Source organism: Ambystoma mexicanum, chromosome 2p (genome assembly GCF_040938575.1).
Source record: "Ambystoma mexicanum isolate Mex_15411 chromosome 2p, UKY_AmexF1_1, whole genome shotgun sequence".
Taxonomy (NCBI): domain Eukaryota; kingdom Metazoa; phylum Chordata; class Amphibia; order Caudata; family Ambystomatidae; genus Ambystoma; species Ambystoma mexicanum.
The window spans coordinates 417625806-417644754 of record NC_090923.1 but is presented as its reverse complement, the minus strand read 5'-3'; the positions used below and the strand labels follow the sequence as shown (position 1 = coordinate 417644754).

Below are 18949 nucleotides of genomic sequence, written 5' to 3'. Positions count from 1 at the left end.
GCACGTCCCAGTGCTGTCATCTAAAGATCTTTGGCTTATCTCTTCTGGTAAAACATATACCCAAGTGTCATCGCCACAAACCACCTAAAACCATGCTGACACAAGGATCTTTGGTACTTCCGGCCTGTATCCATCAACACTTCGGATTTTGCATCTGCCTCACCCTCTTCTGCATCAATGTCCTGGGCCAATCCGCTCCCTTTTCTTGCAGAGCCATGTGCAATAACATAATTAGAGTTGTGCTATACAAGACCCCTTTACATTACACTGACATGAATCTTTTTTTAAAAGGTATTTTTTTAAGAAACCGTGCAGATTTTTTAGGGTTCCTTCACTCTTTAACAGTATCCAAAAACAACTGCAGTGCAACATCGGCCAATCCGCAAATGATTTAAGCATACGTCTTTTATAGAGGCGAATGCATGTCTTCAGAAAATATCTGGCCCTCGGGATTGTACAATGAACGATTGAAATGACTGCTATTTTGCAACTGTAGGGAAAAACACCTGTACTAGGGGCTCAGACCTCACTTGCGTGGCCTGTGAACAACTCCCATTTCTTCACTTGCAAATAATCGCCTGTACGTCCCCTAAGGCCACCTAGCGCGACTGCAGGCAATGCTACATCTTCTTCCATGTCTCAGAATGCACTTCCAGACACTGGGATGCTCTCATTGGTAGTTACTCAGTCTGAACCTCCGAAGGGATATGCTTGTAAGCAGATGTCTAATATTCCCTGTGTTCAACCACAGGCGTTAGTTAACGCAAACACTTCACTGGCGTTTTTTCGATGGGTGTTTTTACGAAAACATTTTGCTGAAAAGTCATCGAATTTCATTTTTTTTTTCATTCGGGGGTTCCCCACCCAAGTCCCCCTCACGCACCTAATTTTGTACTGTACTGTTCCCGACCCCACCCCCGCAACACTCTATCTGCCCCCCCAACAAAATGGCACTTTTAAACACCATCGAAAAAACGACTGTTGATGAAACGACGTCGTAACCAACGGAACAGAGGCCCAGACTTTAGGAGGTTGTAAAAGTAATCAAATACTTTGTCCGTGTAATAGGTATTGCTCTAATAATGTATGGCGAGACATCAAATTTAAAATATCAGGTATTGGAACATGTTACATTTAGACAGAGCAGAATGAACACTCACTCTTAGTTTAATTCTGTGTGTTCATTTAACCTTTTTCCGTCATTCTCTCAAACACCTAAATTCACTCCTCTATAATTTTGTTACTCTCTATTTTGCATGCTCAATCTCACTCCGTTTATGGGACTCTTGCTCACAACATCCCCCTCCCCCACTACTAAGAAACCTTTTTCTTAAGTAGATCTGCCAACTTTCTGGCGAAGCCCTTTTACTTTTTATGTTCTGCAAATGTTTACTACTTCTTTTGCTGGTGGTTTTTCTCCGGATGTTCCCTTCATTTTCATGGGTCATTGTGTCATAATGTCATCTAAACAAGTATCACTGCTGGGAAATTGAAATCCGCCCCTGCTCCGTGAAAACTTGTTCCAGACAGTTCCTATCTAAGGAAGTCGATCTGGCACCAGAATGGTTTTGACACTTGTGCACTGATGGATGTTTTGTTGACTTGCCCTCATCCAGGAGACTGTGCTTAACTCTTCTTTCTCCATATCTTATCTTCTTTTTCGTTCCTTTCTGCCGCTTCGCTCCATATTTATTATTAATTTAAAATGAGTCTGTGCAATGTGTGGCTGCACCACATGTCTCTGTACACCACTAGTGGTCCATATCATGAATGTTTCTTCTGTCTTTAGTAGTCACCAGTGTTCCTACTTTGACTGTACATTACTGGTGGTCTTTTAGTGTCTATATCCCTGCTGTTCATGATGCCACTATTAATGCATCCCCATTGTCCCTCCCTTTTAGACCTCACTAGTACTCCTCTCTCTGTGCACCACTAGTGCTAGTTTTCTCTATGCATCAATAGTGTCCCCTTGGTCTCTGTACACCAACAGTACTCTTTAGTATTGGCCAAACACAGAGAAAGAAGACTTTAGAATAAAGGGGCACTCTGGGTTGAAAGACAGGGGTGCTCGGGCAAAGATTTCTGCAGCAAAATGCCAAAGTCCATGAATATGTTTCAAAAAGTAGAGCCGGGAGGTTTAAAAGTCACTTCGGTCTGTTAAGGTGGAACAGGGGACATGGCTTCTTCAAATACTTTTGGACCTGCTTAGCATTGAGCCAGGATGTTTCTGTATTGACCCTGGAGTCTGGGAACTTTAGGCGCCAAGCCGAGTTTGAGTCAGGAGTGGTGGCGATCAGTTTTGAACGGTGTGGTGCTTGTTAGGTGATGGCTTGCGAGTCAAAGATGCTAGGAATGGCAGGCAATGTCAGACCAACAGAGCTGGAAGATTCGCCGGCCTCTGATGCAGAGAAGAAGAGACTTGCCTTCAGCAGTGAGCAGGTTTGACTGCTTGACATGCTGTCATGGTGCTGCAGCGGCAAAGTCTTAGAACTCAAAGAAGCTGGCAACCAGGCATGCAGTGTTGAATTGGGGTCACTAGAAGACTCTGCAGGTCTCTGATGCAGAGATCGGGGACCTCTGGCACCGATTGAAATCATGAGATGTGGAGGTGGCCAAAAGTGAAGTTTGGGAACAAGTCGGCCTGTTCCCTGGCAGCAACTTGTATGACGTAGAAGGTGCCCAAACTAGCTTGGAGGCCATTTGTAGATGCAGCAAGAGTCAGGGTTCGGATCCTTTGTTCTGTGGTTGCTGTGGCAAGGTGTGCCCTTTCTTCTTCAATTCCCAACCAGGAAAGTTTGTAGAGATCACTTGCAGGGTGCAGCCAGCTCCAATTAGCAGGATCAGGGTACCCATTAGCAGGGTCCGGGTACCATTGTACCAGTTACAGTAGGACTTGTCCAGCCAGCTGGTTGTCCCAATTAGGCTCTTAGATATGGTTGGGCTGAAGAGATGTCCTCTTCCTTGTTCACCTCTGTTGTCACCTCTCTTGCAGAGGTATTTGGAGCAGACTGGACCCTCAACAGAGTTCCAGTGAATCCTCATTGTTTCACAGTACAAAGATGAATCGACTAAGGGAAGTGCTCCCCTCTAAGATAACCAAAATGCTACAGTGAATTGGTCCGGAGTAATCCTGTTGTCAAGGGTCCAGTTGCTTTGTCTGCTGGAGATGGGGAGGAGGGATAGAAAGTTTAGGAACCTAAACAAAAATCAAGATGGTGAGACTCCTCTTTGGTCGGAACCTCTCCTCTGGGATTATTAAAATCCATCCCTGGGTGCTTTTTAACTCAATGCACAATAAATAAATAAATTTCTCTGCCTGCCTGCCTACATCAAAAGGTTTCCAGTAATCCACATCCTGCTGTGAGATGACCATTTTCCTGACTTTTTAAGCACCTGTTTGCAGGGGACCTTCCTTTGAGGTTCCTGTTCCATACCGGAAAGTCTTGACTCTCCTCCAGGGGCTGCAGGTGAAAGAAAAGCTTCCTGGGCAGGGCTCAACATGGTTGCTGTGGGTACACCCAGCCCAGATAGCTGGTGTCAGGCACTAGCCTGAATGAGTCATTGCTCACCAAGCTGTCAATAATATCACATGCAATGTCTGTGGCTAAATATTTGTGTAGTCCGAGTAGCCACTATTCTATTATCGGATGTGGCATACATTTTAGATATTAATAACTACCACCAGGCAGAACTGCCACCAGGCTGTCTGGGTTACACAATTATGATATTGGAACCAGTAGGTTAAAAAGTCAAAATTGCCTTTTGGAACTTTCTGTTCCAGCAGCTGTGCTCAAGAAAACATCGGACATTTGAAGCTGCCGTGCTGTGACTGAGGTTTAGTTGCTGGGGATATCAATAAATAGCCACAGCAGGGTACATGTGTGCATTTTGCTTTTTGGCATGGAGCATTATGAAAGTGTGAGCCGATTACCAGATCTCACTTCTAGAAGCATAATTACCTGCATCATTTTATGAATACAAATAAAAAAAACTCTGTCTATCCCTGCTCCTATTACTTAGTTCTGCTTCGTTACCTTTTTCCCTCTTCTTTTATCATATTCATTGTCCCAGTCCTTGACCTATGTCAGTACTACATCAGCACAGTCCTTCTCTCTAATTCGACTCGTATTACAATCCCCATCCCTTTGGCCCCCTGTGTATCGCTACATCTATCTTTTCGTCTTCACTCTGTGTTCCTCTTTGTCTTACGTTCTCTTGCTTGCTCTCTCTTTCTCTACCTTTCTCTTCCTCACAGAGTAGTGTTGTGTACTTTATTGTGGGAATGGCGCAATAGAAGACTTAAAAAGATGTAATGGTTGTATGGAAATATGGAAAGTTTGTAAACGGGCTGGAGATTGAAAGCATAACATGTGATGCGATGTATGAGAATTTGCTCTTCCATGCCCCCTCATGAGCACATATGGATCTACTTGTGGTAGTTGTAAATGTTACCACTTTGGGCCTTTCTGGGTTCGAGGTGTTAATGGATATTAAGCGTGAAACCTCAAGGCAAGGACTGAGTAGTACACCTGCTTCAGGTGCCCTAGAGTTTTAAGGCATGAATGCTGTTTAGGTATTTCGAATAGGCATATGGAATTCACTTTCAGATCTTCCTTACACCAGTTATAACTAGCATGTGTCCATGAATGTTGATTCCCCCTCTTCATGGGCATGGATGGTAAACTGGCGCTGGGTCTTGGTACAGCAGAATGTTCTAATTTTTCTCCAAACGATAGTTGCAAGCAGTACACACCTTCATACACATGATCTCATTTATCATGTATGTCTGTATCCTATTCCGTAGTGGTACAGTCCTACCTGTTGACCGATTTGTAGGGCTTACTCCATTGTTGAGCATTGTTTATGTTCTGAATAAAGGGAACTTGAAGATGTGTTTTATCATTGGTGATGTTGTGCTAGATGAGACCGAGATCGAACGCATTCTGATGGCCTGGGTAGCAGACTGTGTACACTGCATCCTTTATGCTTCTGCTACTGATTTAAACATGTTAGACCTTTATAATCAGCAAGCAGAGCCAACCTGCCCACTTAATAGTCACATGATGACTGGACCTTCGTCCTGCATGTTTGTTGAGCTGGGCCCATTTCTTGTGGGTGTAACACAAATTCATTACTAGAATTGTAAAATATAATTAACAACTTCCAAAGCCAAAACGTTTGGCTTTGCCAATGCTTGTTCTTTCTATTGATCATCAATGCCTCTTGTATTTCTTGGATTATTTATTCTATTTCACGTATGTTCATTTTGCTCCTTTTTTAAAAAAAAAAATAGCGTTTTTAATAAACACTTTTATTGAAGAACAGAAAAAGGATTCATGACATGCAAGTGGAAAGCTTAGCCTGTGAGATTTATTAGAAATACTGAAAAGTTCATTTTCCGTACTTGGGCATTTTAGTTGTGGAATGAATGAAAGCCTGAATGTTGTTTGCTACGAATACAACCGAATACATGTATTATTATACAATTACATTACATGAAAGAGGGGCATGAGATAAAAGGGGCCAGCACACCCTGGGTGGGTAATAATGGGGACTAAGTGGGTACAGGAGATGTGGAAGCAGGGGGGGGGCTAAGGGAGCTATAGCCCCTGGTCTTTTGGTTGTAGCCCCGGATATAATCTCAGGACCTACAACCAAAAGGTTAGCTAGCCCCCAGTCCCAACAGTTCCGACATTAATGTAGCCCCGGGTTTTTTCCAGACCTAGCAACACCCCTGCGTGGAAGGTAAGGTCCTGCAATACTGAATGAAAGCGCCCTGAACTGCAAGGGCTGCATTACCCCAGCAATCGATCTGTATCTCAGACTAGCCCTCACTCTGTACACCCCATCCAAACCTTGTAATATGAGCATCGCTGCCTACAGCTTCCAGGGTTCGAAATTAAGATTCAGTGAGCAGGAGCAGCCCCAGGGTGTCGGGCATCCCGAATAGGCAGGAGCCACTGCTGGGAAACGAGTACACTGTGCACTGCAAATCCAGTTTCCACATGAGATGCACTCTTGAACCTTTTGTGCATTATGTACGATCCTTTATATTTAAATGTCTCCTAATTCTTCTTTAATTTGCATTCTTAAACACTCAAAGTTACTGCACATATGCATGTTCTTAAGGCACCAGTTGGCCTTGGGAGCCAAAAGTAGTTCCCGGTAGCTGTTGGTTTCAAGGTAACCAGGCTCTCGTAGGGTAGAAGCGGGAGCCTAAATAGCTCCCATCAATTTTGAACCCTGGCTTTAAATGATGCCCTCTCAAGGATTGCAAGGTGAACCAGGTCTGTCAACTTCTATCCCTCACCTTTGGGCCTCTTGAGAGATTTCCTGTGGCGGAGTGTGCCTCCTCTCGATGCCCACGTATTGCCACTGCGACTATCTCTAATGCGCCTGTTGCTTCTGTCTGGTACTATTCTCATTTAATGTTACTCTGTGATTGACTGATAAGTGCTGTTGTTTGCGCCTTCCTCTAGAGGTGATGAAGCCACCTATTTAGCCCCCCTCATTCCATTATATCTTTAATGGCTTTGGATGCATTTAAGGTGTAGACCTCCGAGTAATGACCAGTAGAGATTTCATTTCATGCAGTGCATATTGCAATCCAAAGCGAGGCGGAATGCTCAAGGGTTAAATCATGTACTCTACCTAAGGATGTGTTTGACAAATGTCTGTGTTCTTTTCTTACTAGAGTTCAATTCAATCCTTCATTCGTTCATAGACTGTTATGTCTTTTTCAGGAGTACATCATTCGTGTGCAGAGAGGCATTTCCATGGAAAACAGCTGGCAGGTGAGCGTGCATGCGCAAGGGCAGGTTCTTATGGCGCAGCAGCAGCCAACTCATTGCATGGTTTTGTAAATCTGTGATAGATGTAGAGGGCAAGGGTTCTTGGAATGTGCACACAACATCTAACATGAGGGTACAGTGCAGTGTACCGGGGGTGAGAGGCACACATGTGCTCCGCTTGGGCAAGCTATCATGTTCCTCTGTGCATGAGTGAATGTACAGCCCCAAGCTGCATTCTTAGCACGTGTGTCTCTGCTCACATAATCTACACACGTTGTGCCAATAACAGCCTCTTCCTGTAGTCTAGAAAGCATTTCCCTGCCTTCTGAGTGCAGTAGACCACCGCCCCCCCTCCTATCCCCGCTCCTCTGCCCCCGCTGTCTAGAGAGCTACTGGAGTCCATACAGAAGATGCCATTTCATGTTGCTTTGTATCGAACAACATACTTCCATGCTCCAGCGATAGTACAGATTCCACATGTATATTAAGAGAATTTGGGCCAGATATTCATCTGGTCAAGAATGTAATCAATAGTAATGCATGTTTTGACTGCTTAGTTTCTAGAAGATCTGAGATATGAATGTCCGATTTTACATGCATACAGGCCTGAACCTTGCTAACCCTCTAGTCCCACCAATCACCCACCCTCACCTTTGCTTCTTCCATAAAGAACCCGAACAGCCCCTCCCTAGTCCTCTCACAGCTTTTTCCCAGTTTAGGTTGATACACAAAGAAAGGCCCATTGGTATGGAGTAATTTCCTGTCTCTAATTAGTGACAAAACCTTTTAATATGTCCACCAATTTGAAATGATCATATAGTTGGGATTCTTTTTTCACTAGAGCCTAAAATCAACATAATTCTAAGCCCTTTCTTCTACCTCCTATAATGACTGCAAGAAGTCCCCTTCCCCTCTCAAGCAGCAACTTGACCACTTAAGCTACCTTGAAATGAAGGCCTGAAGACCTGTCTGTCGGCAAATCCTTCATGACCTACGCACTAGAATAAGCGCTGGAGCCAGACGTCCAGTATATATCTAGCCAACTCTTCTGGGTTTCTGCTAATACTTGTACACATTCATCAATGCTTTAGCTGCGCTGCGCTTAACAGCAAACCATCCACAGACATCACAGGACTGCACACAATATTGGAGCAAGATCACACCTCCAGCGCGACCAACCGCTCGAGTACCACATTCCGCCTCGGCCTTGTAGACTGCCTCTCATTCCCAGGCTGCGCCACCGGAGTACGCCATACCCTTCCAGCATGCCTCACACTATCAAAAAACCTACTGCAGTTCCCAGAACATCCTTGTGATCCACCTGTGCAAGGCATAGAACTTGCTCTGCCTTCCATACCTTCACGCTGCTATACTCTCTAGCAATCCATCTCTGCCCTATGACGACCAGCACCTGAGATGAAGGGTCCCTCCCTAATCCTGTTGCCCATGGGGTTTCATGTGCAATGAGCAGTACCTGCTCTGGACAGATTATAATTATAAACTGTGCCTCTGCTGTACTCTATTGGATGACAGTTAAAGGCCTTTAGTTTTAAACATCGTGCATCAGTGAGGCAACTCTGTCTGTTAACCTTTGATCTCAACAGTAACTGCATTGGTAGAGCTGAAGATGCATGGGTGGGCGAGGGACATCATCCCTATGGGTCTTCTTTCAGATCCTGGTCCGCCACCATTTCCACTTGCAAAATAATCTAATATATGCCCCATAAAGAGACTTTGCCCTCCAATTCACCCCAAAGAAAAACTGCCTCCCCCACGTATTCTGCAGGACACACTGAGTACCTTTTTAAAGTGACTGGTGCATTGTGCAACTCATCAGCTGATTGACCAGCTGGGCCCTTGTATTTTGCAGATTGTGAGACGGTACAGCGATTTCGATCTACTAAACATTAACCTACAGGTAAGAGCGTGTTTTTTTTCTTGCTGCAGTAATGTTGTTGAACGCTGCCAAGTAGTATTGCTGCAAGCGATTTGCTTGATGGAGATTAGTGACCCGAACAAGCGAGTTCTGCGAAGATGAAATGAAAGCTATATTTTAGCCCAGGGAAAACGAAACTGTCTTTTAGAGGAATGGTTTAGCAACATGCACTCCCAGACCAGTGGCTGCTTCGTCTTTCTAAAACGATGGCTCTGAAAATAGAATATTGATATTGTTCATATATCTTTATATCTGTCGCGCTAAGTAATATTTTTCATACTTTTTTAAGCTTCCTTTATTGACAAAAAAAAACAACCAAAGGAGCATTCACGGGGGTTGGGGGGGTGGGGGGGGTTGAAATAACCTCATTACAAAGACCCCCTTGTGGGAAGAGTGACCCACTCTTGACATTCCAGCATATTAAAACCACTGCAATTTAATCCTATAGCCTTTGTCCTCCTTCATGAACATCATCTAGGTAAGGTCCCCCAAATTGAGATGAGGTTTAGAGTGAAAAGACATCGGTATTAAACCTGACGAGTCTGCAGACCTAGCCTCATTTTGTATCTATCCGTCCCAAGGAATCAACACATTAGGGTCCCTCCCAGCTGTACTAACTTGAATGGCTATCTTGGGGATGTGTGGCTTTGTGCAAGAAAGCAGACCCAGTTTTAGAAGATTCAACAGTGTTTTACCTTATGATGTGTAGACACCAGATCTGAACAGGAAATGATGCAATAGTAGGAATTACTGCTAAATTGTTTCTGCAGTGTCTTCACTTTGACTTTATTCACATAAGCTGATGCTGTCGAAGTCCTGCCTTTCTGTTTATGGCTCTTTGGTCTGACCCTGCTACTGGTGGCAGGGAGGAGAGACCATATCATAGCTCCGGAATGTGTCCTCGTTTCAGTCTTTATTTGAGTTGCTTAACAAAATTCTAGTCTGCAGTTTCGATTTGTCCATGTTGTGTTTTGGGGTAGGTTGCCCCGTAAATACACATAGTTTTCTCATAGGATGTTCATTGTATGGGGATAGTTTTCAAAGTGCTATACTACTGCCACTTGGAGTGCCTCCTCTGTAGGTGCTCCTGACATGAAGTTGTGCTGTTGTGCCTAAACTAACACTGCCACAAATATTAACGGGTGGTGTGAGTCTTCAAATCGCTACACTAGCACTGATCACAGTTCCTCTACTGCCTTTATTTCTGCTCTCCTTCACAGTTTAATTTGAGACAAGAGTGTCATCCTCTGTCCCTCATTGAGTTAAACATTTGACATAGTGGGGTAATTTTCAGTGGTCCCATATAAGTATCTCGCCTATAGGCTCTCCGCAAGTGCCATCAAACAGTGTTTGACTTTCTTTCTGAAGTGTGTAAGGAAGGCATGGTATGAAAGTAAGACAGACACAAGTGATCACAGTTCAAGGGTGCTTACTGAACTTTATCAAGGGCTTGAAAACACCTATCTAAACCTAAATCTAAGATGGGAGCAAGCTACGACCATCAAATAATAATACAGTCCTAGTGGAGTCTAGTCAAAGAAAAAGGTCCTATACTAAAAACAACTATTGCCAATCCTTACAGTTCTGCTACAATTTTTATTTTTTTAAATGATTATCGGTTTAACACAAACCTTTAAAATATTTACAAAAAAACAACACATCAACTTATCACAGTGCTTTAGGAAGACCCCTCCCATTTTCTCTTCCGAGGGTCGAATCAAAATCCTCATTGCTCGTCAACCAACACTGAATTCAAACGAATTTCAAATATCGTTAGAAAACGAGTCAATGGTAGTATCAATTTCATGTCCGTTCCTTGGAACATATTGGCCCACCAATCGTCGGCACAAAGGGAGGGGTGATTTAGGCTCCAAGGGCCCAGGTGATATGTCCTTTCTGATCGAAGTGCCGTGCAAAATAGCACCAAATGCTTAAGGGTTTCCTTGTCCTCAGTGCATAGTCTACACGTTAGATTGGAGATATTCATACTTTTCCATGACGCCAACCGCTCCTTGGTTTTAAATACGTTTAGGCGCAATGACATAAACACTCTTCGAGCCTGAGGATCTGGAAACAACTCGATGTAACGTTGTGAAGAGTTAAATGTCCGTGTTTTGAGCGGCGCCTCGCTCATCATTTTTGCTGCAGCTCGTTGTGAGCAAGTTTGGTCCCAATCCGCACGCCAGATTTTTAATTTGGCGGCGTTCGGGTCATTATGCAGCATGTCCAGACTGATTCCAAATTCACTCAGAATCTCTTCGCATCTCCTGACCCACAGGGCCACCATGCTGTTATTTGTTGGCGTCAGATCGTAAAAGATGTCAAATTGCGGTATTTGCTCGCGCCGGCGAGTTTTGCGAAACAGACTCACCAGAGTCCAGCATACCCTTGCATGGAGCGAAATGAGCGACAGTTCGTATCTCACACATGATGTCAGGATACCCCTTGGGAGAGACAATACCTTAGACCAGAAACAATTCTCCAGCGATGCCCAAGTGTCCCAAGGCGTTTTAAGCGCCATATAGTAAAACCGGGATTACCTTTTGCTGGTAAAAAGCAAGCACCGGTTTTAATGAAAATTTTCCAAATTTCTTATGCATGATGACAGCTTGACTTGCCAGTTGCTTGCATTTCCTTTTGGTTTCAATGACCCACGGACCGTCGTTGATTGACGAGTTTATTAGCATGCCGAGGTATTTTACGCTCTCGGCTATCTGAATGGTCTCTTGACCCAGGTACCATCTCTGTTTTCTAGATTTTTTACCTCCTTTACTATTCAGATTGGGTAACATCAGAATTTCGCATTTTTTAGTGTTTATCACCAGATGGTTAGTTGCAACATATTGGTCAACCGCGTTCAGCTTCCTCTGAAGGCCGACAGGAGTTAGGCCATCAGGACCAAATCATCGGCGTATAGCAGCCAGCTTAGATGGGACTTTGCTACTTTTGGTGGAAAAGAACTTATTGAATCAATCGCTAAACCTATATCTGATATGAATAAGCTGAATATTGCGGCAGCTAGGGGACAGCCTTGTTTACCTCTTTATAGGTTTTGATTGGTGCTGATAAAGTTCCAGAACTATCCAAACGAATTTGTTTGGAGGTTTCAGAGTGCAGATCTTGGATTGCTGCTAATAAGTCAGCCGGACATCCCCAACTTTGTAGTTTTGACCATAGAAGAGGCCTGTCGATAGTATCAAATGCACATGAAAAGTCAATGAAGGCCAGATAGACCTTTGTATTAGACTTTATAGCCTCCATCTTCATCAGATTCAGAAGTAGCAGGTTTAGTGAGCAGCCCACTTGCTTTACAAATCCCGCTTACCTTTTGTCGACATGATTAGACTCGACTGCCCATGCCACGAGTTTTTGCTGCAATATTGTTGCATAGATTTTCCCCAAAACATCCAATAATGCCACTGGGCGATAGTTTTTTGGGCATGTTCTGTCTCCCCTCTTGAATATGGGGACAATGACAGCAGATTTCCAAGATTTGGGGGTCCTGTGGCACTTACTTATTCTATCAAATAGGGCTACACATATGGATGCCCATAATTCAGGATGTTGTTTGATAGTAAAATTGGTAAGGCCATCAGGGCCCGGTGCTCGTGTGTTTTTTGCGTTCTTGATTATTGATACAATATCCTCTCTTGGAAACGTCAAAGCCCACGGTTTCAAAGATGTTTCCAATGTGACAATTCCTGGTGCCTCTGCCTTGTAGAGAGTTTCAAAGTGGGCTATCCATGCGGATTCCGGGACCATGCAGGACTGCAGAGCCAATTGAGGAGCTTGAAAGTTATTGATGAGCCTCCAGAAGTACCTCAAGTTTTTGTTCCTTAGTGTCGCAAGCATCTGTTCCGCATCGTTTTGCACTAGAGCACATTTATGCATCTTCAACCAGTTCTTATATTTTTGTTTCGCCTTCTTTATTTTCAGTTTTCGAGTAGCAGCATCTAGGGACTTAGTTCTCCTAAGTGCAGCACGCATCCTTTGTTTTTGGATCAGGATCTCGGGATCGAAATGAGTCCGAACCATGTTTGAATTTTTTAGACCGGTCTTTACGGTTTTGAATCGAGTCAATAATTGATCGTATTCCAGATCAGCACTTAATTGACAATACTGGATCATCACCACATTGACTTCACTCTCCTCCAATCTTAAGCGAACTCTATTGGATTCAACCTGGAGTTTATGGGGCCACTTTGGTCTTTGCTTGCCTCCAGATGTTGCAAATTTCATGAGTAACATGTCATGGTCACTGTTTGCTTTTTCACAGATCTTCAGCGAATGTATCCTAGGATGCAAAGCTTCAGACACTAACATGTAGTCTATAATGGATGATGAATCCGCACGATGCCATGTGGGCACAGGTGGAATGTCACCACAGGTGCTTCCGTTCAACATCTGAATGTTACGTAGACCCATTTCGCTTAGCCATGCTTGTGCCAATGAGCCTAGATCTAGATTTTCTTGCTTAAGAAGGTCGTGGTTTAAATCGCCGCAAAGAATTATCTTCGACCAATCTAATGACTCCACCCGAAGATCAATTAATCCTGTTATCTGATCAATAAAATCTATTTTGCCTGCCCGTAGATGGTTCCAATACAAGTTCAGTATTACTATCTTGTCTTGCGTATCTTCATGAACACCGGCTCTTTCAATGGTCGTCTCTTGAATATAGGGAGAATGGTTGACAGAATTTAAGATACGCCAACCCGCTGCTCTTCTCACCATTGTCAGCAACCCTGACATAGGACGTCCATGTTTTGATTTTATAGCCGGATTTATTACAATCTCAAAATCCGAGGATACCGACAGCTCACTTAACCAAGTCTCCTGTAAACACACGATATGTAAGTTGTCCAACCAGCTTGTGTTAAACAGATGTATAAATCCTTGTGTGTTCAAGGAGGCTAAACAGTACTCCATGGGGGCTTCATTATCCTGGCATTATTGGGTATTTTTTTGTGTTTAAGGCCCCTGCTAGCCATTGCCATTCATGATTTCCTGGGATGGAAGTTGCAGTTTGAGTATCCTCTTTGATGATATCATGGGAGAGTTTGCTTCTTTTGATTGTAATTCTTATTTGTGCATTTTGGCCATCACCTGCCACTCTACTATCACTCGTTGATATATGAGTTTTCCTTAACGGACATGATGGTTGAGTGCATTTCTGATCAAAAACTTGCTTCATAGTCGAGTGCTCCTGTGATTGATTCAACGCCGTGTCGCTTATCGGAACCTTTGTTATAAGAACGCTCGGCGATGCTTCCCTTAGATCTTCCGAGTTTCCATTGGAGGTTGGTCGAGACGCATAAGGCACAGTAAATTTGTAAACGTCGAAACCCAATGAAAACAATGCTACGTTTTCCTCCAAAATTGAAGCAGTAAATAAGTTTGTCATTAAATGGAGCACTACTTTGTCATTCGTGCCTTCAACTGGAAACTCCACGATTTTTATGTCTTTTGAAGTTATGGCACGTAAGCTTGGTATAAGGTGAAGTAACTTAAGTACAGTTCCTCGATTCAAGATCAGATTATCAATTGGTTCTAAGCTCTCAATTATCACCTTATGAGGGCAGTTTGTAGTCAAGATTGACTTTGACACACTTTCCTTTGATGTTTGGGGACATCTGTCAGCCACAAGCCCTTTCACCTTACTTCGATTGTTATCCAAAGACTCAACGGCAGTACATCTGTTCAATGCCCCATGGGAATCATTTTCGTTTACTAATTTGTTGCTACGACTTGAGCTCGACCGAAGCCTCCTCAGTGTATCAGCTTGAGAATTGGCTAAGCATTGTTTTCTCTTCTCATCCATTGTGAGGAACACTGGGCTGAATACAGGAGGAGGCAGAGAATTATTGCTATCCCGTACTTCAATAATTTCACAAGATCTTTCATGCGACCCACATTTTGTGGCGGGATTTCTGCAATCGTCCTTATCAATGTGAGGTTGGATTTTTGCAGGTTTATCCAACATTGTTTTGTCCATCAGCTGTGCAGGCTTCTCCTTACATTGAAGAGGTGCCTTACTTTGGTGCTCGCCCATATTGTGTGGCAAGTCAACGCCTCTTGGAGAGGCAGCTTCCGACTCCGCGTATTCAGGTCCAGTAGTTCCATTGCATTGTCGATGGTTGTTGTAATACTCTTAGTTTGTGGCTGTTTAACAGGTATTGAGTTTACACTATTTCCTTGCATTTGTGCTTGGTTTATAGGTGGAACAGAGCCTACGGATGTCTTAACCAAGTCAGTAGGCACTATCTGGACCAATTTAATGTTCCGCAGAAACTTCCGCGCTCCATTTGAAGCATTATTTTTTCTTTGCTTTTTGATTTTTTGATTTCTTTCTGATTATTTTTACAGCAAGTTGCGATTTCGGTGGTATTATCGCAGATTTTTCCGAGGCATGGAGCCCTCCAGAAAAAAATTGGAAAAACATTAGATTGCCGCACTGTGGAGGGAATTACTCTATCTTTTGAAGTCGGTTCCATTTGTATGCTGACTCCTGAGGTTGAAGCCGTTTGAGGGTCATGGCAGGTTTTGTTGGCGGCACATCTGGCCTGCTCAAAGGCTGTGTGGAAGGACAAGTCTGCCACACTTGGTGCAAACGAAATTACCGAAGAGCAGGGACCATTCATCGTCAGAGGCTCTGAGGCATTATTTCTGACGTCTAATGACGCTGCAACACCCTTCGTAAGTGCTATTGAGGACTCTTCTCCTACCAGAGTAATCAATGTTGGGATTGAAGACTGGAGACATTGATGTTCTTTTACAATCGAGGCCTCAGCTTGAATATGCCGGTGTTTTACAGACTTGATGGGTTCTTGATCAGCCTGGGGTCTGGGCTTAACACTAGTTTGCTCCCCATCAAGAATGGCATACTCGGCGGACTTTTGCCGAAGTGACTGATTTGTTTCGTATTTGAATAGGGCAAGTGTCTCTCAGGCAACTTCTGCGAACAGCCTTTTGTCGGATGAATCGCTTTTTCTACTCTCGCTTAGTAAATTAAAGGCTGCATCCAATCTTTTAATGCTCTCGCTCACATAGGAGCGATCACAAGTTTTTTCCAGTTGAATCAATTTGGAGTTCATCATTGCCACAACAGTTGTTAAATCTTTAGTTGCCTCATGTATATTCTCATAGAGTTTCATAAAAGAGGCCAGTGAAATCGACGAGGAAGTCATTAGAAGGGCTTGCAATTCAGTCGAGGACAACACAGCCGGTATTTCAGCTCTTGTAGTTTTTCTGTTGAGCTTCGGCGATCTACCAGAATGGTACTCCTTGTCTCGACGAATTTTGGGGAACGGGCGTTCCATCAATGAAGAGTCCATAGTCATTGTGTGAGGAGTGCGCATTGCAGTATGTTTCGTCGATAACCCCATTTGCCTTCCTGTTTAATATGCCATGTCTCTTTTGGGAGGTCAAATGAATGTCAGAAGTCTCATGCTGCGACTCCTCATTTGGCAAGTGGTCAAATGTCTTTGGCCGTTTGTAGCAAACCTCCGACCAGATATCGGCCGTTGCCCCCAACAATTGGCTATTATTTCGTTTTAAGGCTGTTTTAGCCTTAATGTCCACAGGGAACCTCTGCTCTAATGCTTGCTTATTAGAGCATGCTTTGTTCAAGGGCACTAGGTTCTGTAGAACCTTATTCACAACTCCTAGTGAGTCTCTTCTTGCAGCATTCATGTGGCTCACATTCGACTCAATCAGGTTATCAAGCTTCAAGCTCTGATCAGAACGTTGGCTTCCTGTATTTACAGTACTTTGCTGGTGAATGGAATCATTAGCAATAGCTTCATGAGTTTCACTAGAGGACCCAGTGGCCGATTTAGTCCTGACACACACTGGCGAGCTCGCAGTGAACAGTACGTCTGACTCCTTTGCGATAAGCATAGAGTCCTCGCAAGCCAGGCTAGAGAGAGAACAATCATGTATACAAGACACTGCGGTCTGTAGTCCCACTGGGTTACAGTCTTTCAACAAAGCTGATTCTTTTCTTGCACGGTGATCTCCACCAGGGGGAGCCTCTCCCTCTCCCACTGTACAGGAGCCTTGTTTAACCTTACGCTCAGAGGCACCCCGGCCGTGCTGAGCCGCACTCCTCCTCTCCCTCCCCCCCGTAGTCCGGTCTCTCTGAGACAGCGTCCACGGGATCACCGGCGCCCGCAACCGGCAACGCCGAAGCGGGTGCGCCGCCGCCACACGCTGACAACCCAGCCTCAGCATCAGCTGGAGCCTCGAGGCAAGGCACCAACGAAGAGACGCCGGGCTCGGCACCCATACTAGCCGCGCACAGCGCGTCGCCACCTAGGATGACACAGGACTCCTCAGCAGCGCCAGCAGGCAGGCGAGTTTCGTCCCGCGAATTAGCGGGTTCAGTTGTTACACTTAATACACTAGATGGTTCAAATACTGTGTCGCACAAAGTGTATGTGTGAATATGGAAAGCAGCTTCCAGATCATGGTCCTGTTCATGATTTAGATCAGAATTGCAGTCGCCTATGTCAGAAGAGCATGTGTGATAGCGACTTACTTTCTGCAAGAGTGGAACACGCTGTACATCAGTGTCGTCTATTATGCCGGCACAGTCCCGTCGCCTCTGGGCTCGAGTCCTCAATACAGTCCGCCATTATTTGCCAACTTGCCACTCGCCAAACAGCGTCCTCAGCCCTTTCCGCCTCAGGGCTTCACGCCGCAAGGGTCACAGAGGCGGGCTTAAATAGTCAGCTGACCAGCACTTGTTAAAGGCACACGCACCTCTACCCTTTTCTCTGGGCTTCTCCGGGTTCTATGGAAGTAAATGAAGTAGAGTTGAGTCTGCTTCCTGCTTCCTTCTCCACTCGCCACAGCCAAACAGCGTCCTCAGCCCTTTCCGCCTCAGGGCTTCATGCCGCAAGGGTCACAGAGGCGGCCTTAAATAGTCAGCTGACCAGCACTTGTTAAAGGCACACGCACCTCTACCCTTTTCTCTGGGCTTCTCCGGGTTCTATGGAAGTAAGTAGAGTTGAGTTGAGTCTGCTTCCTTCTCCACTCGCCACAGCCAAACAGCATCCTCAGCCCTTTCCGCCTCAGGGCTTCACGCCGCAAGGGTCACAGAGGCGGCCTTAAATAGTCAGCTGACCAGCACTTGTTAAAGGCACACGCACCTCTACCCTTTTTCTCTGGGCTTCTCCGGGTTCTATGGAAGTAAATGAAGTAGAGTTGAGTTGAGTCTGCCTCCTTCTCCACTCGCCACAGCCAAACCTACAAATAGTGTGGGATAATGTTCGCAAAAAGAAAGAAGTGTTCCCAAAATGATAGTCAGTATGTTTAGGCTGTTGGCCTCCCTTCCCCACTTTTTAGCGTGGGAGAAGGCGGTTCACTAGGCACAAGGCCACAGTTTTTTGTTTTTTTTTGTTTTTGGTAGTAAAAAAAAAATAATTAATTTCTCTCTTACACCTTTACAAAATATTGTCACTACATACATTACATAATTCATAATTCATAGCTTACATTACATAAATTACATTTATCAATTTACAAGATAAAATCAAAATCAAATCACAGTGCACTATTTTATACAAGATGCAGGTATTAGATACATACATACAGTTCAATTCAATGAGAAGTGACTCCGTCCAAGCCTTTTAGGCACTAAATTTAAAATTTTAGAGTACAACCAATACATTACACCTACTAAAATCAAAATGAAGGACCTCTAATTAATAAGCAGTTTTTAAAAATCAATTATGTGATATTAGATGGCATGGCTACCTTCTGTAAGTCCCCCAAACCAGCCTTAGTGTCTTTCCTCGTATGCATTGATTTATATAGGGCCAGTAGAACTTTCTTGATCTTATTGACAAGTCTCACTGTTGCAAGTATGATGGCATTGGACTTTCCCCACATACAACCAACCAAACCAACTGACGCTCATTATTCGAATATGAGACCAAAAAAGGTCCCAAGCAACTAAACCTTTCCAGATCAAAATGTGGGCAATACATGAACAGGTGTTCCAAGGATTTACGTACTCCATTCCTGGAGCAAAACCGGCAGCAATCCCACTGCCACGACTCCTTGTACCCTGACCAGTTTCCAATATGGGCACCAGTATGGATCAGGTCCAATCGAAACCTCATATATGTCCTTCTTGCATGAAGGTCGGGAAAGCACAGAAGATATGGCAAACGGGGCAGGACAGCCTGCCAAAATTTCGCATAAGAGGGAAATGATG

At 44.2% G+C, this 18949-nt stretch overlaps 1 protein-coding gene across 4 annotated transcripts in view; it reads left to right on the top strand.

Annotated features, from left to right (window-relative positions):
• PXK (PX domain containing serine/threonine kinase like) overlaps window positions 1-18949 on the top strand; it is a 917751-nt gene that overhangs the window by 110354 nt on the left and 788448 nt on the right. For all 4 annotated transcript variants that reach the window (XM_069643765.1, XM_069643764.1, XM_069643767.1 and 1 more), the window contains exons 2-3: window positions 6744-6794; window positions 8662-8709. In XM_069643765.1, the coding sequence (XP_069499866.1) occupies window positions 6744-6794; window positions 8662-8709 (99 nt within the window). The remainder of the gene's footprint in view (window positions 1-6743; window positions 6795-8661; window positions 8710-18949) is intronic.